The 26,439-nt window shown below is 42.6% G+C and overlaps 1 protein-coding gene across 4 annotated transcripts in view; it reads left to right on the top strand.

Moving 5' to 3' along the window:
• LOC118111447 (metabotropic glutamate receptor 7) overlaps positions 1-26,439 on the top strand; it is a 94,367-nt gene that overhangs the window by 39,514 nt on the left and 28,414 nt on the right. For all 4 annotated transcript variants that reach the window (XM_035160060.1, XM_035160056.2, XM_035160058.2 and 1 more), the window contains exons 2-4: positions 17,073-17,289; positions 22,739-22,874; positions 23,517-23,671. In XM_035160060.1, coding sequence (XP_035015951.1) covers positions 17,178-17,289; positions 22,739-22,874; positions 23,517-23,671 — 403 coding nt within the window. In that variant the 5' untranslated portion in view covers positions 17,073-17,177. The remainder of the gene's footprint in view (positions 1-17,072; positions 17,290-22,738; positions 22,875-23,516; positions 23,672-26,439) is intronic.

Raw genomic sequence — 26,439 nt, 5'->3', positions numbered from 1 at the left:
TTCGGTAGTATTTGTGTAATCCTGCAGATACACAAACAAACAAACAGACAGGAGCGAAAACATAACCTCCTTGGCAGAGGTAACAGCATAAAACCGGAGCAGGAACTGTGCTCCAGCAACTAATCTGATAACCACACAAAGAAATGTGTGCTTCAGTCTGATTCTCCAAATGTCCCTTCATTTAGCCTTTTAGGTAGAAACAGTGTTGTGAAGGAGCGCTGTTGCCCTCAGCATTCAGGGGAGTAGGTACAGTCTATACTCACACACGCAAACACAATGCAGTGTGAGCCGCTGATGCAATATTAATAAAATGAATAAAATATCCCTGTGTCAGACAAGTTGTCATTGGTGCTGACATGGGGTCATTAGGTCAGCAGCATGCCACGGGGAGAATATGAGAAACCATGCACGCCTTATATTAAGGTCTTGGCTATTCCCACAGGCCTTGGGGGGGATGGTGCACTTGATTATTCAGCTACATAATAGCATGCTATATGAATAAATGTTTCTCAATGGAAAGAGGGGTGGTAAACTCTCATTTGTGTTCAGACATATTCGAGTTTGTAGCCTTGTAATGATTCTATCACAGCTGGTAAATATTGATTCAGCTTGTGTAATGCAGGGCCATCCCTCATTAATGCTTGGGGTGTGGGGTCTTAGCTTGATGATTGTGGCAGCTTGACTCTCCCACTCGGGTTATTACACACATTTTCCCCTTTTGCATCAGAGGGGGAGGAGGGCACCTGCTTAACAGCTTAGCTCCGCTCACAGTGAGGTCACACCGGCATTCCTTCAAAGTGTATTGTCGGCGTGGCTGTAAAATGTGACCAGAATAGCACTCTTAGACTTTGCTGGAAGTTTTCTGCGGTTTATCTGGCGAGCAGAGTGAGCCGGAGAAGTAGAAACCCCATTACATCCGATCCTCTTACAGAGATGAGTGGAGAATCATGAGCATGTCTCGGCTGGCTGCTGGTCTTAACTCATTCATCGTACCAAAAGTAAAATTGTCACCATTGCTTTGGTAGAAGACAATCCTCACAGCCATTTTTAAAGGGGTCAGTGTTCTGTTGTGTGATCCATGCAGCATTATGGACAGAGCCTGGATTTCCAAAGTTACTCAACCATAGTGGACTTCTGCGCCGTTGAACTAAATAACATTCAAGACCCTTTTTTCACAGCAGAAAAATCTCATAAGAGCTCAAAATGTTTTCATAGATCGATGAGAAATTTGCCTTTTAAATTTGATCTGTTTTTTACCATGGGCAAACACAGTTTCTCCATTCCTGGTAAATGACTCAAGAGAATTTGTTAGAAGGCGGCTTTCAGAGCTGCCCGTGAGAGAGTCTGCAGCTTCAAAAGGAGGAGGATGCCGCATGGTTCCTCTTAGACCTGGGTTCTGTGCTTTGTTCTCTGTTTGATTGCTTTCTTGCCATTTTCCACATCCAGCTCGGGAATCACAAGGCACCTCAGAAATTACACTGCACTTCACACTAATCCGGTGGATCTACTTCTCAGGGTGAATTCCCTCTCAACACATAAAATAAAGTGTTGGCCTTGTTTTATTCTGTCTGCTTCCTTTTTCCTTGAAGTCCAGCATATTTGAAGTCCCCCTATTCAACATTTATAAGCAGTATGATACACATGTTTGTACCACACTAAAATGTATGTCCTCAGTTGTTAATAATTTATCAACAACTACGTAGATGTGGGTGCAGAAACAGATAATTTAGGAAGGAGTAATAAAATGCAATTAGCCTAACTGCTATATACATTTAATTAATTAACATCCCACCTAAAACCACATATGTCAATCTCAAATGTCAGGGACTCACCAGAATCATAAGGATTCATCCTCTGGAGATCTTAAACATCCAAACTATTTCTAGATTCATGGCAATACATCCAATAGTGGTTAAAATGTCCGGACCAAAGATAGTCTGGACCAAAGCGGTGGATCGACAAACTAACCATGTTGAAGCTCAGCACATTTTCTGTGTCTAAATCCCACTCACGCAACAGCAACAGTCACATGTGTCTAAACGGGGCCAATGCATGATACATTAGCCAACATCCTCAGTCTGTGGCTACCGTTAGATTCCTCATGAAACACGACCTTGGCACGTCTCTCTCTCTCTCTAATGATCTGTGGATGCACTTTTAGATCAAGTACACTCTAGCTGCAGAAATGCTCTTATCCTGTGTCCATCTTACCAAGGCTAAACTGGCCAAAGATTTACCCCAACCTGGCTTGGAGTAAACATGCGCCAGGTGCCTGATACATAATTTTTAACATGCTTTGCTTTATGCACATTTCAGTTTGCAACAATAAACACCCAGAGTGACGCATTCAATATTGACCCGATCCTGTAACTGCTATATTCGGCATATGTCTTGAAGATTGATTGTCCCTCAAACATATATAATGCGTTTGCCTTCGCTAAGTCATTGGCCTGACGTCTAATATTTTACACCAGAGGAGTTCAAAACCTCCGTCTCATGACAGATGGATCAGTTGGAGAAGATAAAATTCACCTTGAGCAGTGACAAGGATTAGTCTCTGAAAGTCGAGATGCCTTTTTCTGATTTACTTTGATGATCTAACCAAAGTCAAGAGATACCACTTGACTTAAGTCTCCACGGCACAACTTGTATTAAATGCTGGATGTTAGTACTTCTATACGTTTGTTTGGTGAGCAATATTGAATCTGTGTTTGTTTGTTTTTTGCTTATTGTCTTCATGTTTGTCTCTTGCTTCTCATTTTCTAAATTGGATTTCAGCGAGAGGAGTTCTGGGTAAGGAGGGAGGTGGTGGGATTTGCTATCTGAAAGTACTTAATGTGTGGTTTGTCCACCACATACTGAACACGACGTTGAATCCCAAAACAAACTTTGTGCAGTGTTCTGTCAACTTTTATAGGGACAGGAGGTGCTTTTGTCACATGGCAGTCTTGCTGTCCCCGGAGTCTGGTGGCACGAGGCTGTGTTTAGACTGCATGCCCATGTGAGGGCCCTAATGTAGATAGGGCATGCCACTGAAGAGCAGCAAGAAATAGACACAGTCACTGCATGCCAGCTTGAGCTGCAAGAGATGGAAGAGAAAACACAACAGTCCTTCTGCTCCAGTGTTTGTAGTTTCTCAGTTAGGTCTAGTGGTATCGAGCCGTGCAGATACAGTCGTTTTTCATTTTATGTGCTCTGCTTTTGACATTATTTCTGAAAACAAATTTGCACTTGATTCGGTTGAAAGTATGTTTTTTTTCTCTTTCACCTTCATTGCATTGGAGTTGTGGCAGAAATCTTAGTGGCGCATAGTGCGGCAAGAAGCAATAAAATTACACAAAAATAAAGTTAAATGGCACTCAGAGGGCGTACCTCCAAGGCCCAACAGTCCCCTTAAGAAACCACATTCATATTAATTTGATCTGGATTTTTTTTGCACCAAATTACACACGCATTAATATATGAGTCCCCTAACTATCCCTGATATCTTTTGTCATCAAGATCCATCAATTATTCTTTAAAAAAATCAATACAAATGTTGAAAAAAGAGCATCTATCTCACAATGTTAAAGAAAGATAAAAGAATTTCCTGGATCTGCGCTCTGATCTTTGGGTCGTGCTCTTACAGTAGTTTTTGCACAATCCCGCTAACAAACAAACAAACATAGACAAAAACATAACCACCCTGGCAGATCTTGGAAAAAAAAACGTCCTCATTCAAAATCTTACATAAAATAGTGCTGCAAGTAAAAGTGCAGCACTATTGTCGGCTAAATCACAGTCCAGTGCAGTATAAAATGTTTTTACAGTTACAGTAATCATAATGCAGAAGATCTGGTCTTGTGAATGTTATTATATGTGAAATATTATGTAAATATTATTTATGATGTGCTAATGTGGAATTAATCATAGTATTTGAGTGTTTACTTGTAGCGAGCTGGAGCGAGTTTTGAAAACAATATATTTTGATGAGTTATTCAATCAATAACAATTGATGTATTATAATATTTTATCAGCGTAAATGTTGTGTGTATAAAATATATGTAGTGAAGTAGAAATATGTTGTTATCCTTTAATGTTAAGCTATTACAAAGCATAACATGTACAAGTAGCTCAGAATTGTACACTTAATACAATCCTAGTAATCATACATTGAAAAATATTTTACATTGCCCTGCCAGTGTTAGAAATCTAGGCCTAATTGAACTAAAACTACTGTGTGTGTGTGTCCATATCTCTACAGACAAGTGATGTATACAAAATGTTAAATTCACTGTCTGTGTGTGTGGGTGGGTGTGTGTGTGTGTGTGCGTGCACTGCATTTCTACGTATCTCAGTGATGTCCTGGCCCAGTGTGCACTCGCACAGCATATATATAATAAACTGTCATCAGGATTCACTCCCTGTCCTTCAGTCGTATTATTGCGGCAGAGCCTGGGGGTGCATCAGACCGGTTGCTAACAACAGATATTAATATATTACCATCATTATCGGCCTGGGCAATCTGGACCTTTACAGGGAGACTGAATTATTAGAGTGCCACACAGGCTTCGGTTTGCTACGCTCAAATACCTGTTGATTTTACATGACACATTGTGGAACTTGGGATTTCATTAGATCCATTTTGTCATATTTTTGGTGAGTGTGTTTTTTCTCCTCGTCTGGCTGGATGCGCAGTGGTGTGTGAGTGTGTGTGTCTGTGTGTTCTGTTGAGCTTGAAAAGTATACTGTGCAGCGGAAGCCAGAGCATCCATAAAAAAATCAGTTGAAAGGATTACTGTTTTCAGATGCAAATCCCGTAGGATTTGAAGTGCTCTCTGAAACGCCTCCAAGTGACAGTTACATTGATTTAGGGGAAGACCTCAATCACCACTGACATTTTACAAATTAGGGAAGCTCTCTCCTTTCAAACAAGGTTGCTTAAACGACAATTGACTACTGGACAAGAGCTATTGATGACAGAATATAGTGTTTTTTAACTGCCTTATCAGAGCTGGAGCATTCACATGTGGCCCAGAGAGAACCTAAGCGGATCAATAGCGTATCATTTGTCAATAAATTATGCATAGAGGTGTAATTCGCTCTGTACATGGAGGTCGAAGGCCAATCAGATGTCATGTTTGAAAGTAGATTTACTTGGGCTTCTGGAAATGAAAACCATCCATTTGCTGCAGCTGCCAGTCAAACCTTTATCTCCCCGCACTGCTGCGAGTAGAGAAAATAAATTACATTACTTTTGTACAATCTTGATCAAAAACCTCCATCAGTTTTGTTCAGTTTTCATACTGTGGCTGATGGTTTTTTCTTGTTAGAAACCTGCACATGTCCTGATCACATTGTTGGGACAGAAATACGTTTGAATAATCACATTATGGGAATTCACCTCCCATCTTTTAACCCCACGAGGTTTACCAGCACATTTCTGGTGAATGTTAGTCAGGAAGTGGTTAAGGTTAGGGTAGATCGAGACTGTCCTCCCAAGAAAAAGGAAAGCATTGTTAATTCCAGCAAATGCCCCAGAACAACGACTGTTTGCATCTAAGCAGTAAACCTCTGTAACAGCTGCAGTAATTATCACACTTGTCCTTGGGGACTAAAGGAAGAAGTAGCGTGATGTTGTTATAGAGCAACAAGGAGCACAGAGGAGGGAGGTCGATGTGGATGAGTGAAAACACGGTGATGTTGTCCTGTCAACTGTGGCATCGGATCACAAAACACTCACACTGTGTGTTGTTCCAAGGGGCAGTTACAAAACGACATATGCTGTAGATTAATTTGGAGGACTTGTTGGGTGAGGCCGCAGGTGATAAATGTTAGTCCACATTAGTGTTTGCATGTTTCCTTTATTGCATTAATCATTTACCCTTCCTCTGGGGACAGATGAGCTGGTCCCTACAAGGTAATTTTATTTGGGGGGGTTTCCTTTAAGGATGGGAAAAGGTTGAGGTTAGCATTGTGGTTGGGGCTGTGGTTATGCTAACTGGTGTATGTCTGTCTACACAGTCACATAATGGGGACTTCCTTATGGGGCCAAAAGTCTCCATAATGTAAAGGTTAGGTTAAGTGTTAGAGAAGCAGTAGTTATTGTTAAGGTTAGAGAGATGCTGGTGTCAAAGTAGACGAGATATTTTTGTCTGTTAAAATGACCCCTGTGTCAAAGGAGGAGATTATTGAGTCATAAATTCTTGCCAAGTCTTGGCGAGAGATATGACAGATTACACGTTGCTTCTTGACCAATCAGTGTTTGTCGTCTTTTACGGCGTGCTTGTCATCACTGGAAAGGAAGTGCACGTGACTGACTTCCAGGGCCTCCTGGTTTCCCTCTGTAATCCTTTGAGGAAACATTAAAAGGTGGGAGGTGCAACCGCTTAATGAACCTTTCCTCTGCTTCACAGTTCCAACATGCGACACCAAGAACAACATTCCTCTTTCGCTTCTCCATGTTAACATTAGCAGAGCACTGTCAGCTGAGCTCAATGTCACAACGGTGAAGAAAGATCAGACATGCTAGTCTCTCTGTTAGGCTGTTATGAGGCGTTCCCAGATGTGGTGTAGGTTCTCGTCCATGACGACACACCACACAAGATTAGGCTGATATTGTGTAGTCTGAGCCCGAAAAAGTCTACAGGAAATGAATGTGTGTCAACGTAATGTCCTCTGAAGTCATGGAAGCGTGTTTGTGTGAATCCTCAGGGTGGCAATAATCCTACCCTCTCAGTGCTCAAGCAATTTTCCAGTTACTGTGCACATTTGGAAACACGCTTATTTAGAGAAACCCTCCACAGAGAACCGTCCATGAGCCAGACATGGTTTTGAACAAACAACAAATGAACTTAAAGTCAAGAACTAAATGAACACTCACTCTTTGGGTCATACTACCATTGGCTTGGAACAGCCTGTTTACCACAAGACTTTGATGTGTTTATATTCACCTGACCTGTGATTGTGTTTTTACATCCCGGACATATGCAGCTCACATAATACTATCTTGCCTCAATACTGTATTCAGCTTCAGTAATACTGCTACAGAGGAATTTTCCTTCTCTGGACCCTGTCATCATTTCTTTTATGTTTTATGTATTTGGATTACTGTCTGAAATACTTCTGATGGTGAAAGCTATGGGTTTCTTGAAAATAAACTGGATTTAAAATCTCCTTTTAAATTCAAAAGCAGTTTTTCAAAAACACGTTTCGGATGATCAATGAACCGATACGTATAAAAGCCTTGTTTTCTGATCTTTTAGATATATATATATTTAGGGTGTTGTTGTGTTTGTGTTTACTTCAGCTCTTCTGACAGATAGTGTTATTAGCAGAGTTGAGATGCAGGAGCTGTATTGAGAAAGATGCATCTTAGTGCTCCTGTTGAAAATAAAGATAACCCTTCAGTAGTCGTGTGTGACAGTTCCATTGTGTTTGAGTATGGCCCATTCCTGTTACAGCTGGTTAACTTGTCTGAGGGTAATTGTCTGATCTGGTGTCTGTTGCGCATCTCTGATTCTGGCTCTGAAAAACATGTCAGTGCGCTGCCTTCTGACACTTTGTCTCACTGCGAGTGGAAGTTATGTGAAATGTGCGTGTCACAGAAACACATTCCACATAAATCTTCTCGGTCCATTAGTCGAGACACTTGCTTTGATGAATCATAATCTCAGTGAGAATGAGAGTCTGTTTACACAGAATAGCTCCATCCAAAAGACTGTGTCCAGTTTCTCCAGAGTTGGCAGGTTATTCAGTGCGGCACTGGAAAAAGCTTCTTGTGCTCGATAAGTGGACAATTGCCCATTGTTCTGGCTGTGCAGCGGAGCCAGTGTGTTGCTGAGAGGACTACCAGATCAGAGGCCAAGTGATGCACCACACCAGCAGCACAGAGCAGAACAGAGAGCCCATGGCAGGCCAGGTCACGATAGGACAAAGGATCATTCTCATCAGTGAGAGCCGCAGGGCGGATGGCAGACGTACGGAGACTTTAATAAGCTTCTACAATGCTGCAGCAGTCACCCCACTATGTAGCAGCAAAAAGAATGGCCTGTGTCTATGTCCTTACAAAATTTCATGGCAATCCATCAAATGGTTGTCGACATATTTTGGACGTGACCAAGGAAATAGACTGACAGACGGACATTGCCATCCACATATCAGCGCTAGCGATCACAGCTAAATAGCAGATTTGAAAAACAACCATTTTTTAAAAACTAATAGGATCAGGAAACTTTTGCTCTCACATTTAGAGAATTTTTCCACTTTCTATTCTGTTGCCTTGAGCAGCCAAGTAATTAAAATGCAGCAGTCAGAATTTTAACCAGGAAGGGACGATCCAGCCTTAATTTTGGCATCGCATCCTTGTTTACAAGATTTAAAGTTAAACCTCTGATCAGAACTTTTATTTCAACATGAATCACACTGAGATCCCCAGGCTGTTGCGACTGTCCCCTGTCGTCTAGACAGAGGAGGTAAGGAGACTGTGCTTTCGCCATTAAAGGACCCAGAGTCTGCAGAGTAGATGGGCTTTATGGCCCTGAAGTGAGCCTCCCGGGCTGTTGCTACACTTCCACAAAAAAACACTACCAATGAAATACATAGGGTTAAAATATGGGGGACCAATTAGAGTCCAAGTCCAAGATCTTTCTGTGTTTTATTTGACAACTCACAGTTGCCTCTTTATAAACAATTTTATAGCTATGTTTTGAATGTTTGATCCGTTTCTGCATTTGTTTATTAATTTTTTCTTTCGTTTGCTCTTCCAATTCAATTTAATTAGTTCTCTTGTGAATGTTTTTCTGGTTTTTAATGTTCCTTTTATTGATTTTAATGTTGTTTTAGCTGTTATCTCAGTTTTTGCAAAGTGGCAGTCACCAAGTATGAATATTTTACTATGAATGTCAGTTTAAGAAGCTAATTCTGCTTATTTCCTGTAATAGATGTCTTTTGCTGGAGCGTTTATTAATCTGCACATTGTTGTTCGACTTCCCTGACACAGGTCCATACAGGCTGAGGGTGGATTTTGGTGTGTGTAGTGAAAAGCAGGTGTGGCTGATGCAATACGATAACCTTAACGCTGAGAGAGTTCCAAGGCAGCATTGCACGCGATACCGACTGAGAAAATGACTATTAAAACATTCTGCTCTGTGCTAAACCAGTACATACGGTATATCCAGTACATATATCTCCAGTCGGTGGGGCTCAGTCACAGTAACAGAAGGAATAGGATATCTGTGATATTTTCCACTGCTGTGATCAGTGTGTAATTACATGGCCCTGCTAAAGAATTCTTTGTGAGGAGCAGACAGAGAGGAGCGATAAGATTGAAGAGCCTCACCCTCATTGTCTGCGCTATTAGGGGAGAAATGGGCCTGGAGATGATGCTCTGTTGAATCCGAGGAGAGAGCTATGCAGGGAGAGATGGGGGGGGGTAGTACAGAGGGAATCATTGGGATGCAGGTCAGAGTGTTGCAGGTGCACTACTGACAATGAATGTGTCAGACCCTGCATGCTCCAGGTGTAGGTTGGAAAAAAACATGCACCTATGCTCGCTCTGTGGTGAATGATGTGTCTGGGCCATATTAGGGTTGGACGGTGTAATGAGGCAGAGCTTGTATAAAACAATACCTGCAGCTTAAACGAGAACATTTGTATTCTGATGGCTCTCGTGAACGAGTGCTCTTGTTCTAGGCATAATGGCATGCAGATTTCAGTTTGGGGTTTATTGATCTTTCATATTTCTCCGAGAAAAAATAAGTTTTCATCCAGGTTGTAAAGAGCACCGTAGAGATAACAAAGCTCTGTCCAGTGCACTTTGCAGTCAGGAAAAATCAATACAGCCATCTGTAATGTGAGACCCTGTGGATATAAAGGCATATATTTAATAACACTTAGTCATAAACCCGCAGGCTGTGTTTTATTCTTACTGTGAGTTGAGCTTCTGTCGCACCTGGAGAGAGCACACAGCAGCGCCTCGACGATAAGGGATGTTTGACTGAACTCCATTGTTCTCTGCTCTGTCTTGTGCGAAGCCTGAATCGGAGGTTATAATGGAATGACTTTAAGTGTCGCTGCGTGTTGGCTCCATTTGCAACATGTAATCTACACCTTCACACCACTGGATAGGTACAGACTCTCCAATGGAGCTTTGAGACCTGTTGGGAAACGTTTATTTCTTTGAAATACCAATAGAGTTGGAATAGCAGTCTGTTTACCAGATGGAAAGATGGAGGTCGGTCGGGTTCCCTTTGTGAGCTATCCACACTTTCCTCCCACGCTTCGGCTCTACTCTACTGTGTGGCTCTCCTGGTCAAATATCTGATTTGTGAGTCATACCTAGCCTCTATACCCATGGAGAAACATGCTGGTTGTCTTAAAATACACTCTGGCAGTGCAGCCATGCAAGAGCTCAGGCCCAGCACAGAGGACTGGAGCTGCCCAGGGGACTGGCATGGAGCGAACAGGAGAGACGGAGGGTGAGGGAATCGACGAGGAAAAAAGAGGAGTGGGTGGAAAGAAGGAGACGGTGGAAGGTCGTGTTAGAAAAAAGGATTATGAAAGCCTAACTTTCTGTCATGTAACAGCAAGGCTAGTTCAGCAGTGTGGGCAAGTCTAAAGGGTGGTGTTTGTGATTCCTGTAGGAAGAAAGCTGCAAAATACAGTGAGGTTTCAGACAAGGTAAGTTTGTTTTAAGAATAAGGGCCTAAAAAACTGTTGAGAGTTGTGGTGGGAGTGTGTTGGGAGGCCGGCTTTGGTAAGGTGGAGAGGGAGAAAGTACAGTAGGTGCTTGGTGGTATTTGTCAAATACCAGGTTGAGGGGAAAAAAATCAGCTTGGGTTATATTTACCACCAATGCTTCTGGGCGATACAAGGTTGCCGTTGAAGGTTGGCTGAACAAAGCACAAGGTCTCTGACAGTGGAGACTGATCCTGTGTCTTATGTTATGGTATTTACAGCTAAAGCACTAAATTATGAAACACGTGTTTTGTCTCGTCTGATAATCCAAGTCAGCAGTGAGTTTCTCATTATGTGCAAGTGACCATGATGTTTCGCTCAAGCTGTATAATCCATGACTTTGTTGATTCTAGTGATGAGCAAACTGAATTATCACACAACTCTGCAGTTTCCCTCTAATAGACAAAGTATTTCAGTGTCTTTTAGCCAACTTTAACATTTTTCATTAGCCAGTGGCAGATGAACATACTGGAACATTTTAGCAGCTACAGCACCAGATGTTTTCTCAGGACTTGGTGGGAAACAGAGCTAACGGAGCACTCACACGCACACGTTGGAGGCTTAAACAGAGCCAGGGCTCATTCACTTTAAATGGGTGATGTTATGCATGGCCACACTGCATTGTGGTTCCGTGGCTTAATTTTGCTTTTGCTGCGTAAGATAGAAGTTCAGAAAAGCTCAACTTTTCTAGTGCATACATCACCCAATCAAATGCCCGAGAGCAGGCCAAGCCAATCACGTCATGCAAATGGAAATACAGGTCCAGCCTGACATCAAACATCAAAATGAGGATGGGGAGAGGAGGCAGAGGCTGCTGCGTACTTCCCTATAGCATTGCATGGACAGCTAGCATGGCAATGTTGGCAAGAAAGCCAGCTCTGTGATTGGTTGTAGTTGTTAGTTACAGCAATGTGCACATGTGAGTATTAAAAGGAGGATGTATGTTGCAATATCAAGCTTTAATTGCTACAAGTGGATATCATAAACAAATTCTTGGTTTGCAGATATGTTCATGTGAATATTTTTGCATTGGCAATGAACGCTGGAGGCTCATTATTTATTAAAACACTGTCAATTTTGAGGATTTAGTGTTGAAATGAAAAAAAGGGACAAAATTGGGGGGGAAAGAGAAACACTAAGGACATGGAGGAGGGGAGTGTTGGCTGGCCTTCGAGCCAATGACTGAGGGCAGATTGTCTCGACTTGGGGGGAAACTGGCAGCCTGAGGACCTCTGTGGGCAGGAAGTGTCTGCTGATCATCTGTGTGGGCGTGTCTGCATGCAGATAGATGACGGCGAGGGAGGGATGGAGAGAGAGACACTCTGGAAGACGGGACTCACTTTTGTCTCTTCGACGGGGCTGAAGCACACAGAGGGGCGGGGAACAAGGGCGCGAGGCAGAAAGTCACAGGTTGCGTGAGGCCACAATGATGAAACGCAGCCTTGACAAAAGGAGAGTTTGAGTGAGAGACACAGATGGGCAGGAAGAGAGGGGGAGAGAGTGACAGAGAGAGGGAGGGAAAGCTGTCGGTCTCCGCCGCCCTTCCTCCCCGCCTCCTCTGCTGCGCTGTGCTCTGGTGAAGAGAGATTACCAAAGCCCAGCCCGAGGTAGCATGTATAGACACAGTCATTACCTCTGTCCTACTAACAAATGGCGCTGCTGTGTGAATGCAAAGCAATGACTGTGTGACCCCCGCATGTCCCTGCTAGATTTGCAGAGCCTTGATTTAGCAGGAACGGTGTAAAACGTGATAACTGCTCAATATCTTTATAGGCCTGTTTATCATACTGATTTTTTTTGTTCGTGAGATATTGACCGTTGCTGTTTTACAGCACCAGGCACTGGGGCTACAAATAAATCTTTTGACGGGGGACCCGAGAAAATATTTATTCCACTGTGAATGGGGGCGTGTAGTGTTTCAAAATGGCTCCTCAGCCTGTACATAGGAATCATATTTACAGTTTGTGTGTACGTGTCGTTGTGCTGGTGTCACAAGGACAATCTGTGCATTGGCATCCGGCCACTGGCAGCATGGGGCTTGAGTCGGGTCTGTCAGAACCCGCTGTCATGTCCGCCGTCACCGTGGAGACTCTTGCAAACAGCCTAGCCGAGCCTGACTGATGTCAAGATATACTTAGAAGCTAATCATGCAGCAAATAGAGGCACAGGGATTCCTGCAACAGGAACTGCCTGGCTGCCCTCGCTCCAGTTAAAGCCGCTCATGGGAAACTTTTCAGCTCTGCCACTCACAGCTACTTTTCAGCTGTGTTTTTGAGTGCTGTTCATTAATCGATACCAAAGCCAGTCTGGACAAGTCTCTAGTTTTCCATGCCTCATTTTTTGACACTAATGGTGTCTAGTCAGTGCTGCCTTTTGTAGATAAAAGATCTGTGTTTGAAAGATAGCTTTTGTGTTTTGTCATAGGTTTTCTTCTGTGTAGACAGGCCGCCTTTTAATATCTGCAGACTACCTTCTTCTCCGACGGCAAGGATAGATGGTTGCCATTACCCCGACCGAGAGTCGTGTGGTGCCATATGCTGCCTGCTTTTCCTCAAATAACATTTCTTTCTGCATCAGCCGTGAGAGAGTGAGGACGGAGCCGGTGCGGCACAGCAAGCTGCATCTGCACGAACTGCTCTCAGCTCGTCAGAATCATTTCCTTCACATCAGCAGAGCAGGACGGTTAAAGCACAAACATTTCACTCTCTCGCCTTTCTCCGCGCCTACCCCTGGTGCATGTGGGCTGCTGTATGTGAAAATGCGACGGAAAAGGCCAACACACTCTAATTAGCTTCACCTGGCATTCCGTGTGTGAACGTGTCTAACCTTTGCACAACCTTGCTTAGTCACCTCTTCTCCTAAAACACAGGTTGAAATTCTCATTTAATGTCAGTGAGCAGATTACCTCCCCCCCCCTAACCCACCACCGCTTCCTCCCACCCGGCCTCCCTTTCGTCTTTTTCTCAAAACCCCCTTTAGACTTCAGCAACAGATTTTTTATTCAGGGCGGCCGCAGCACTTTGTGGTGGTAAATCAATATAACAGTGTCCCCTATAACAGACCTCTGTGTTTTCCTCCTATCGATCCTGTCAGCCCAGATACATTCAAGAGCAAGCCAGTGCGATTACCCTCAGCAATCCGAACTTTGATCTATACTGCAGATGACAGGTGCCAGACATCAGCTTTGGGTAATTGTGATACTGAATGGGGGCATTGTTAACCACTCGTTCTTGGCCTGAATTCAGTCGCTCGCGATCGGTCTGCGGTTCTCGTAGTCGACGACCAATGCCGGCCGCTCGCAGGCATCGCTGTCACACTTTGCCCTCGCTAACGCTGGAGCATTATCATGTTGTTGTGTGTGATGCCATGCTTCACATGTAATAGCTTCAAATGAAATGATGTGCAAACAGAGTCAGGTGTAACTGAGAGAAAGGCAAATTCCTCATACGTCAGGATTAAGAGAAAATAATCCCCTATTCATACACATTCTAATCGAATTATTTACAGAAAATAATTGAAAAATCTTGATAAGAACATCCTGACTTATTATCTCTGTTTTTTCAGCTGCGGTGAAGAAATTCAGATCTGCTGCAATTTGTAGCAACAAGGGCTTAATTGCTATTTTTATATGGGTATCAATCATCAAAACTCTGACCAAAGTGTAAAAGTTAAACTTTGTTGCTTGAAATCTACTGAGGCATTATCTCTTTCAGAAAGGTTTAACTTCACTCATCTATTTCATAATGAAGGTTGAATTACTAACTTGCATTCAACTTAATTTATAGTCCATTAGCTCTCAGGGAGGTAAAAAAAACCCCACAAAGATGTTAGATTGTAATCAGTGTCAGTTAGTCTGCAGCTCCCTGTGTCGTGATTCCAGCAGGTTTAATCCTCCCCACACCTCTGCATTTTCTTAATCAAGGTTTCGATCAAGCCCCTTTGTTTCCTGGAGATCGAAGTGGTAATTAAAAAAGCAAAAGGCTGTAAATGTGGATGTTTGTTCTGCCAGCTGTAGATTCCTGGGGAATTGGGAGGATTGGAGAAATTATATCGACAGGGTAGCAGCCTGGGACAAAGTAAAAAGACATCGCCATCTTAAATGTGTCCCGCAGCAAAAAGCTCCAGTGAGACAAATGTTCATGCAGCTTTCTATCACAGCTGGGGCGAAGATGGGACGTGATCCAACAAACGTATATCACCCTTTGACTCCATAGTATTACTGTAGCAGCTCTGTTAGGATAGATCCAGTATCAAATTCTCCAAATATATACTTTACTTTTCGGAAAGAAGGCTCTTTTCAAATGCAAATCACCGGAGCTGTTGCTTTTCCATTACTTTGCTATGCTCCCTCTACGACCCGGTGCGCTCGGTCTAGACGGCGCTGCAGTGATTCACCTCGTGACATCGCCGTCGCGTTCCCACGTGTGAATTTGTCTAATTGCATCACTGATTTTGCGCTCTCTGATTTTGCGATTAGCTTTTTATTTTTATTTTTTGTTGAAGTGAAACATTTGAGTCATCTTGAGTTCAACCACCTGCTTTGCTCCTCAATTTGTCAGCTTTGTGCAGTTGACCCCCTTTGAGTTGTGGGTCAAAGCTATAACTCACACTCTGGGAGTTGAAGCAACCCCATCAGCGTGCCGCGGTGTCCTCATTCCTGTGTTTCCCCAGCGTCCGCCTGCTTTTGATCACTCTAACAGAAATGGATGGCATTCATACAGTGCTTAGATTAGGCTGTTTGATGAGGTACAGCGCTGGGTTCAAGAGAAAGATGCAGGGCCCTGCTTGTGCATCCACTTCTCGAACAGGAGGTGGACATTTTGATCCGAGACATACCAACAGGTGTGATTGCTTGTTTCAAAACCTCTGATGATGAGATGCTCAGGACTTGATCAGGCAGCAATGTGCAATCAATTGAATTGATGCTGGGCTTTTGATGATTACCATGAAAAATGTTAGTGCAGACAGAGACATTACCTCCTACATTTACTTTCCTGAGTTGCTGTGCTTGTGTTTAACAAGACTGAGGGTGCGCCCAGGGAGAAGGTGAAGTGAATCTTCACCTTGCACCATTTTTGTGGATGTGACCAAACTGCCCCCAGCAGCCAGTGTACTGCACCAACTGTACAGATGTTAGCCGTGAGCTAGCCAGCAACAGGCACACACGGCGACTGTGTCTGCGGGAGTGTGTCTGTGTCGTTCTGCTCAGCATCAATTCGCCAGAGACTCCTCGTTATTTCTGTAATTTCCCTCCTGCATTTCCCCCTTTTCCTCTTGTGTTTATGAAACAGAATGGTAAAGCCATGCGAGACATGCAGATCTTTCAGTAAAGTTCAAACACACAGACACGTTTTTGCAGCAATTTGCGACACCCGCGGTGAATTAGCATCTAATCATATCTTTCTATTCCCTTTGTAGGCAAATTTCACCACCTCCAAAAGTCACTTCACACTCTGCGTGAACACTCAGTCGTCTGCATTGGCTCTAAGCGACTGTGTTTGGTCACAGAGGTGATTTGAGCTAAATTTGCATACTGACATGTTGACAGCATCTCAGTATGCTTTACCAATTAGCACTAAACACAAAGTACAACTCAATACTTAGTCATAACCCAAAAAACTATTGGACACATTTTAATGTGATGATGACGTTAAAAAAATTAAATCAAGGGATCACAAAACACAAATTAACAGATCAACTGTTACCTCCATAGAGTTTTGCTGTTAGCTTGGCTGCAATTTCAAATGTTAAAGGGTAAGTGCAACACCTGAGGTCTATTAAGGAGTCTGTTGAACATTAAGAAAAGTGAGTGTGTTGCATCTTTCTGCAGAGCTTGATTGATAAAACCTTTCTGTATTTCCTCATGAGATACCCACTGTTAGGTTGATTGAACGTGGCAGTTGTTAGCTGATCGTGATAATTAAGTGTGATTACGCTGCTTTCCGTTAGAAGGGGAACATTTTGTACAACTGCAAGTTAACTTGCACAACCTCTACTCACAAGATCCAGACAAAGACTTAAGATTATAACAAAATCCAGTTGAGAGATTTATAAAAAAAACGTATTTTCTATCCCCTTCTGTAGCCTTCAACTGCATCCAATGGTCCTCGGTTGATGGACTTTTCTCAGTTGCTGCACAGATAGATTAGTTTCAAGGGTGAAAGGTTGGACACTCAAATAAAATGGTGAATAGCACATCTCAGTGTATAAGGAGGGATTTTGTACTTGGCTATTCAAAAATGTGTTTTTATCAGAACAGTCACCATAGCAACCAAATGTGATGCTGAACCACAATAACACCAACACATGAGCGAATGTATTCCAAGTCTCCCTAATGCCACCTCTTCTCTTCCAAGATCCCGCAGATCAGCTACGCGTCCACAGCCCCAGAGTTGAGTGACGACAGGCGCTATGACTTCTTCTCGCGGGTGGTTCCTCCAGACTCGTTCCAGGCCCAGGCCATGGTGGACATCATCCGAGCCCTGGGATGGACGTACGTCTCCACCATTGCCTCCGAGGGCAGCTACGGAGAAAAGGGAATAGAGGCATTCACACAACTCTCCAAAGAAGCAGGTGAGGACGTCATGGACACCACAAAAGGTTCTAATACTTTTTTCACATTTTTAATCAAATATTTTTTTTTTAAACATGAACTTGCATTTTTGACCCAGAGAAAGTTCAGTGTTCCTTTTCACCGTGAAATCGCTTTTCGCTGGATGAATTATTGATCTGTTTGGCAGCTTCTGCCTTGGTTCCCCAGTGAGTTGTGGAGTGTTACTGGAAATGTAGACAGAGAAACAGCTTGTAGCGAAGATGCCACATAACAATAACGAGCATTTTCTATACCCTGCTTTTTTTTCTTTTTTTTAAATGTAAGCATTTCAGCTTTTTGCTTGGTGCAGCCTCAGAAGAGGGATTGTCTCAAATGTTCTAATGTAGTCTCTTTGGCCAACGGAGTGGAGAGCACGTTCTGGCAACTAGTCATGTGGGAGAGTTTTGTTTTACACTCTGCCTTCCTGCTTCACCCAGCCTCATTTTTTATTCTCGCTAGTGAGAGTGCACGGCTCTAAGGACGTTAATGATGGTCCGTCAGCTTTACGGGCAGTCAGTTCAAACCACTCTGTTCCAGTCGTGTGTGTGTGGGTGTAGGTGTGTGTGAGAAGCAGCGGGGATCTGCATCTTACATATTTAGTCTGTTTGAGAAAAGAACCCGGCTTCTCTGCTGAATGCCTCTAGACATTTTTTCCGAGGAAACCATGTGAATAAAGCAGACGGAGAGAGAGAGAGAGAGAGAGAGAGAGAGAGACTGTATGGTCTGGGAAGCAAGCAATTAGAATCTTGTTTGTTGGGTCGTGTAATGTAACATTAATGTTGATAGTTTAAAGTAGCAATGATCTTTGCTCAGGCCCTAGCAGTTCAATTGTTATGTTTCGATGTGTCTTTGGAGAGGTTGTAAGGACCTTGAAGAGTACTTAAAGTACAGCAGAGATTTGCATGCAGACAGGATGTTGCAGTTTCGCCTGCAACTGGGCTGAAAATTGTGGACATGCTTGACTCAACTGCTTTTTCCACATTGATGCCGTTGCCGACATGTGGTGGTACATGAGAACCAGGAGCCGTTCAGGATACATTTCAGCAATCACACTGGATGATTGCAAGAGGGTTTTTAGTGCACAGAGGTCGGCTATCGCTGTGTTCAAGACTCCAATTCAAGTCTCCATCCTTTTGAGAGAATGCTACCCGGGTTTTGAAAAATGACCCTCCATTATCCTTGATAGCACAATCCATGCAACAAGTATTTGGCTGCTTCTCACCTTCCCCCTTTTGGGGATCCCAATCCATTTCCTATGAATCTGCAGGGAGTGATCTCTGTCTCTTCTAATAGACTAATGTGCGGAAACCTCTAAAATGAGGAAAGCTAATGACATCCCACAGGCACCGATCAGAAGTCCAGCATGCATGAATATTTTATCTGTGTGCATTCATGTCCACCGTGATCACTCGTTAAAACCTTAAGAAGCTGTTTGTGGTGGCGTAATTTGCATTGAGACAGAGACAGACAGAGAGAGACAGACAGAGCGAGAGAGAATGAAGCTCGTATGGGAACAAATAAATAAACGCCCTGCTTTAAGGCTCATATTGGAAGTTTCGTTTCATCTTATATCCTGTGATAAAGGCAGTTTCCTCCAGCTGGTTTTCTCAGATACATTTCCCGCTTTTTTTCTCGGTAAACATTATGACTCCTGCATAGCTATGAGGAAAATGGAATCATAAGCCACTGTTGTTGTTGACTCATCCTGTTGCTTCCGAGCTGCAGTCACTTTGCTATATTTTGTATTCATGTACAAATGGGAATTAAACCCTCTACAGGAAAGCTTCCGGTGCCGAAGCCATCTTATCGTTAATAAACACATTAATTATGTAATAGCAAGACTATACATTCGCAGGATTCACTCAGAGGAAGCCCTTCCGCACCAGAACTGACTAAGATGGATTGAATTTAAGAGGCAAACATCTTAGTGAATATGGAAAGGGGACTATCTAGAAAAGTGTGTTATAAGTAAATGTATTAAACATGCATCATTTTTAAGAAATTGCTCAGCTGCAGAGTTACACTTTTGGGTGGATGTTGTTGCAGCATCCCGGCCACTTGATCAATGAGACCTTGAGACGTTTTTTTTCGTGGCTGCCTTGTTTGGTTGCAGTGAAATGTCAGATGCATTAGTAGGATTCTCGCTTCACCACTTCAAGGAGAACCTTCCAGAGGACTAATGCAATATGGCTGCCCATTACCCCAAGCTGAGACCGGAGTGATGGTCAGCCTGTATTGATCTCTCCTGTTTTCTCCATTCTTTTATTCGCTCTGCATTCTCTCTCCAGTTTAGGCACTGTTCCATTGCGCACCTCCATCCTGGCTGCAGGTGAAGCTGGCAGAGATTAATCTTGTTTGTATTTTTCTGTGTCTGTCTGGACTCAAGCCAGAACGATTGAGTTCAGTTTTCCCATTTGATAAAAAGACTTGCATTTGAGGAAAACCTCCCACAGAATACCCCTGCGGAATTGATTGCAGCAAGTTGCCAACACGATGCTTGCTTACATCAGATCTGAGCCGTGTGAGGGGAGAAAATATCCAGTAAAAGTGAACCACTCATTTTTAGCAGTAGGTATGGACAGTGGGAAGAACCCGGTGCATCGGGAAAATGGCGTAAAATACACCATTACATGATCCCCCAACATCTGACAGTTCCCAGAACAGCAGTGCAAAGGAATGCAGGGCACACAGATGCCAGTTGCGTGTCAGTGCGTTTTGATGTTCTCCCACGTGTTCAGGCAGGAGAGACTGGCGGGAGCAGGTTTGCCTTTTGACTGTCAAGGTGATAAATATAATTGCAGTGTTGTGGGTCCCCTAGAGATTTGGGTTTGCAGGGTGTTGAGTAGGCGGGAGAGGAGACCAATCGGGAGCTTCTAAAATTAAAGGCTTTTGTATTTCACTAAGCTAAATTGCAATGTTAGATTTCTCGCCCTGCAGTGCATTTTCAGAACCAAGGGCACAGAGGATGAATAATTAAAGCAGTTAATGCAGTGCATGACCTATGGCACTTAGACAGATAAGTGGAGAACTTCCAAGACCTGAGGAATTTAACCATCATGATCATTAAGCTGCCATTGATATATTAATCAAATATGGAGCAGAGGGTAGAGGTTAACGATGTATTTACATTTTGTATTATGTTGTAGAATCATCAGGTAAATTAACAGGGTGCAGCTCAAATTTGCACGTCAAACCAGCACGTCCTTACTTCTATTGTCAGCAGAAATCTGATGTTTTCAGTGTTTTAGATGGATTTTAAACAAACATCATCCTCACTTTTTTTCTCACTGTCTCTTAGTGACAGCTGGACAGTGCAGTGTTACTATAGAAAACTTTAACAAGTGGTAATAAAACACTCTTTTCTCCCAGAGCCTGACATTTATCTGTCCCACATCTCCAAGCCAAGACAGACACTCGCAGCTCCTCTTTAAGTCCACAGTTTGAATCGAGGACTCTTTCAAGTCCTCACATCGCCTTCCAGTGGCAGGTGAAGCCAGTTCGGCCCACAGCACAATGCACTGTAAGCACACGACACAGTACTTGCATTTCCATCATGCCGGCCTCTTGAACTAAAGGACTGTCTGACCATCTGACTGACTGACAGAGGAGGCATTCTGCAGGCGTTCAATAATTTAGCCACCACTGCACAACCACCGGTCCGCAGCCTGTAGGGCAGTCGAAAGCCAGCAAGCCCGTTCAGCTCTGGTGCTCTTTTTTCTCTGTAGATGAAATCTGCTCCAAGCGCTTCTTATCTTCATCAGTGGCTTGTGTGGTCGCTCCCTCTGTTATTAACTGTTGTGACGTACAATACATCTCTGTTCAAGACTTTTACCATTGTAACTCCTCAAACAAGGTTTATGTCATAATGGAGATAATGGCAATAATACATTTTTCTTCTAGTGTGTGTGTATGTGAGTTATACCTACCTGCAGACATACTGTTCCCCCTAGAGCTGCTCATACACCAGAATCAGATGTTAAACAGTGGAAGTGCAGTGTCATATAGTGGGATTTATGGCTGAAATCAACTAAAATCTCTGCTCTGAATCGTGTCATCCCTTGGAGACCTAACAATGCAGGCTGCGCCGCTCAAATGACACCGAGCACGTCTCACTTTAACAGGATGCCACAAACCCTGAGCAACAGCCAGACCATTGGCAGCGTCTCCATTTTTTTGCGTGTGGTCCACTTAAGCAGGATAACAGCAGCCATCCCAGAGTATTTTTCTTGCATCAACAAACATCACTAATCCTGCCTGCTGATAATAGAAGAGTGTATAGTTAAGATGCGGTTCAGGAATCCTTGTTTTGCTATCTTCTGCCTTTAGAAATGCCACAGTAAACTGTGACTGGAGATGTGTGATCTGGCAGCTAAAAGCTGTTTATATCAAAGTAATGAGCCTGAGGAGAACGGCAATTAGGAGATTCCTTCCATTTCTCTGTCTACTAGGGGAAATTCAAACTGAAAGGTTATTGGGTAGGCTATTAAAATGCTTGAGTGGGAGAAATTTTAATTGGTTTTTTTTGTGTAAAGTTTTGTTGTTGACTCAGGACACAGGCTGCTGCCTCAGTCTAGGCCTACAATAGTTAGGATGTTCTCTCACACAGGTGATCGTATCTGTTTATCCAAAGTGCTTTAAAGGTTAGCCTGTACTTAGCGCTTGTAATTACCGAGCGGAGCAAAACTTTTTTACTATTACTTTGCCTCTCTATCTGATAATGAGCTACGGAATATAACCCAAAGGACAACCATAGCTAACAATTTACACACTTGCAATTATATACCGTGCTTAATACAGTATGTAGCAAATATTTAGCAACGCACGGAAACGGTCGGCACCCTTCATCCTGTTAAAACTCATTAGTGGTGCCCTGTCTGAGAATGATTTATTGTCAGTATTAATATCCTCTTTGTTTGTTATTGCCAGCTGTGCTATCTGATTAGTTCAGGGTCCAGCAAGAGATGTTTGATAATGACTTTAAATGAAAAGTCAATGAAAAGCTGCTGGATTTTCACCGATCCATGATATAAAATCTGTAGCTTTACGTCCCTGTTGGTGTGGATTATTGGATTCGCTATAGCAGATATGTTTATAACTCCCTCACTCTGTGAAATGATGCTGGTGCTCAGTCGGGAGGCGCAGTCGGAGTGTTGTGTTGCATGCTGCTGTGGTTTGTCGATCATTGCCAAAATGTAAATGTATACACTGTAGGGCTATTGTTCAGACTGTACAGCGAGCATGACGGCATCTTTAAAACCTCGCTGTTGTGTTCAGATGCGTTTTTTCATTTCCATATGGGGGAGATTTCCATAAGAATAAAAGCAGCCATTATGACCTCAGGCTTTGTGTGTTTGTGTGTGTGTGAGAGTGAGTGAAAGGGCGAGATCGTCCCAGAGGCCTAATCATTTCTTACTCTTTCCCCATTAAAAGGTGGGATCTGCGTCGCCCAGTCTTTGAAAATACCCCACAACCCCAAGGTGGAGGATTACGACAAAGCCATCCAACAACTGCTGGAAACGCAGCACTCGCGGGCAGTCGTCATCTTTGCCAGTGAAGAAGACATACGGTGAGGAGCACAGTGCATTGTGCCTTCATCCATGTCGCTCAGGCGTGTTGATGACTTGCCATGTTGGGGTCTTTAATCTCCGAGTCGCAGCTCCTGAAGTCAGGCTAGAGGCAGAGATTTACCATGTGCACAGGATGTCTGCTACACAAATACACCTCCAACAACACAAACACCAGCGCGCCTCAGAGGAAAAGAGGGAATAGAGATCCCAACAAAGCAGCAGAGATATTGTTTCATTTACAATGCCCTGTGGGGAATGTTTATGTAAAGAAACACCGAATCAAACATTTAGTACCTATGAAGTCAGAATGAAGGATCTAGAAGTGGATACTCCAGTTAAATAAATTAAAAAAGTAAAGACAAGAAAGGGACGTGGAGATCAATGACTTTAACTCATACGTCCTATTGTGTTTAAATGAGATGTAAAAATAACATCTTTCATTCACACAAAACAAAACATAAACCAGTTCATGCAAAATAACCCTAATTTCCCTCCTTTATTTTTCACCTATGATGTGAAGAATGAATGAAGAACGGTAAATGACAGAGCTGTAATGTCCAAGCAGCTCCTTAAAGCCAGCTGTTCCTTTGCGTGATAGGCGTTAGATCGCTCCCTCCTAATTCACACGGATGTCCTTGCAGGGGGGTTCTCAATGCCACCAAGAGGGCCAATCAGGTGGGCCATTTCCTGTGGATCGGATCCGACAGCTGGGGAGCGAAGAGCAGTCCCATCCACCAGCTTGAAGACGTGGCGGTGGGAGCAGTCACTATACTGCCCAAGCGCTCCTCCATTAGAGGTACACACACACATACACACACACACTCACTCACACGTATATTGTTTGTCAGTAGGATTATGCAAAATCTACCAAATGGATTTCCACAAAAGTTGATGGAAGGGTGGGATGTGGGCCATAAAACAACTCATTATATTTTGGCGCAGACCCAGTCATTTTTTTTTTCACTTTCTTTAACAATTCAATTTTATTTGTATAGCGCCAAATCACAATATACATTATCTCAAGGCACTTAAGAGAGAAGGTCAAGACCTTAAATATTATAGATAAACCCAACAGTTCCCACAATGAGCAGCACTTTGGCGACTGGGGAGAGAAAAAACTCCCTCATTAACTGGGAGAAACCTCCTGCAGAACCAGACTCAATGTGGGCGGCCATCTGCCTCGACCAGTTGGGGTGCGCAGAGAAAAATGGGGAGAAGGGTGGAAGAGAGGGGAGAGAGAGGAGAGAGAGAGACCAAGAACAGTTGTGCACCATCAGGTTAACTTTGCAAGATGAGGTTTGTTTTTTTTCCACCAACAATTTCTCAGAGAATAATTTATTGATCTTGATGAAAAAATCTGTTATGTTTAGGGGACTGATATGTGTGCAACTTGGTGCAGATGCAAATAAAAATCCATATCTATCGAATTTGAATTAAAATTTCATAAGGGGACTGTTATGCCTTGGCGGAGGTTTGGGCTCTACTCAGTGACATTCCAGTATTATATTGTATAATAATAATCATAGTAATACACTCTATCCGTATAGCATTTTTCAAAGTTACAAAGTGCTTCACAAGCAAAACAACAAACACTATAATTATGCCTAAAACTTTTACTTTATCGATTACAATTACGTATAAAATTTCAATGTAATTTTATTACATATACACTCACTGCAAGGGGTCACATTTAATGAAGGGTTTTACTTCATGTTGAGTTGCATGGGAATAATCAAATAAGAGTAAGAATGATTTTATTCAATAAAGCGTGAGCTTAATGCATATATTTATGTATAAATGTAAGCACCATTGTGTTTGTTTTATTGTGAAAGTACGCTTGCTGGTTTCATAGACAGGAAGTTAGGAAGTAATCTTTTATGGGGAAAAGGTTCCGTAACAATAAACTAGCTACGGCCGGGAGCAACACGGTCGTTTTACCGTTGCAGACTCGACGCGTAAATCAGTCTCTTGTTGACGCTCGTAAAGTGGTTATATGGAGAAGGAGTAAGCAAGAAAGTTAAGATAGAGGATAAACCCAATGTAAGAACAATAAAGCCACAATAATAACTTTAACTCTGTTATTAAATCACTCTGAAGTTATTTGGTCTATTCACACTAACTCGACATGATAGAAAACACTCAGGGTTATTAAATGTGACCCTTTACATTGAACTTGGGAAAAAGTTACATGGAAATTTAAGACCTAATTATTTCTAAAGTGAATGAAAGGAGAGAGATAAAATTAATAAGCAGTGCAGATAAAATCAAGAAAGGCTCTCTGGGATAAGTACGTTCTGAGGTACTTCTAAAGTAGAATAATGTCATATTATATTATAATTATTGTATACTATATACTGCAGTCCACCACATGTACTATATGATTTTATTGGTACAAATTCCTTTTTTTTATGCCTGGTTTGCTTTCGTTTGTGTTAATAACAGTTTTTAAGAACAGCCCACAAAAATGTATTTAGTCTAATACAACAGTCCTGCAGTAACTCCCACCTGATGACGGTTATAATGTTCCGTTTTTAATGACGCTGTTTCAGAGAGGTGTTGATTCTGTGTGAGTGAAACAGTCTGATCGTTGTGGACAATTTAGTTTGTGGTGCTGTTGAGCTGCATTGTAAAGAGATGTGTTTCTGTTATTTAGCCAAACATCACCGATATAAATGGGAGAGTGAAATAAAAAGAGACACCTGTCCGTATAATGCAATAGAATTCAATAACAGCACAAACTACATCCTCCCTGTTGCCTGTTGAAACCTCCAGCAGATAAGGGGGAACTTAAGCATTCATTTAAAGTTGTGCTTCTGGCCTCTGAGCAAATGTTTGATCAATAGTCACTCTCCTTTTAGCTCTGTCTTAGGTCTTTACTGACTCCTGAGATAAATATCTGGTTCTTTAGCTGCTAAATGCTCCCCGATGTTCGCCAGCTGGTCTCTAAGTGCGTCTGTCTGCCATTTGATGCTGAGCAGGTAGTTTACAGTGAGTGTTTAGAGCGTTTTGTGAAAAAAAAAAAAAAGATAAAGCAGCCCGATGCAGCTTGAGATGATGCTAATGAAGGAGGTGAGAGTGAATCAGCAGGACGGTGAAGTAAACGGTAAAGTTTCAGGTAAAAAAAACAATGAGCTCAGAGACAATGAAACGCTCCTCAGAGCCGAGGGGAACCGGAGAGACAGACGATAATTGTCTCTGGATTAATGAGCGATCCCTTTTACATTCAATAAGTAGCACCATTAATACAAAACATTGTTAGTACCACTTGAAGAACAGAATAAAAAAATTTTAAAAGCATTTTCATGTGTCCCTGACTCACTCACAAGACCATATAAAACTGTTCAGACATTAAGTTCCTGGAAATTTGGTGTGGACATTTTTTCCGGAGTTTGCCTTTCACATTAGAAGAACACAGCAGGTGATCGTTTTCGGATCCCCTATCCCCCTTGTCAAACTGAAAGTTGACATCTTCATGTGCGTCTTTTACGCACATCAAACCTCTTTTGTAATGTAAATTTTTTCAGATTTGCCTCTGTTGCACATTAGAAAAATGCCCTCTCGCTC

The sequence above is a fragment of the Hippoglossus stenolepis genome, chromosome 6, assembly GCF_022539355.2.
Source record: "Hippoglossus stenolepis isolate QCI-W04-F060 chromosome 6, HSTE1.2, whole genome shotgun sequence".
NCBI classification, from domain to species: Eukaryota; Metazoa; Chordata; class Actinopteri; order Pleuronectiformes; family Pleuronectidae; genus Hippoglossus; species Hippoglossus stenolepis.
Note: the sequence above shows the minus strand (reverse complement) of the source record. Positions and strands in the feature narration are given on the sequence as shown.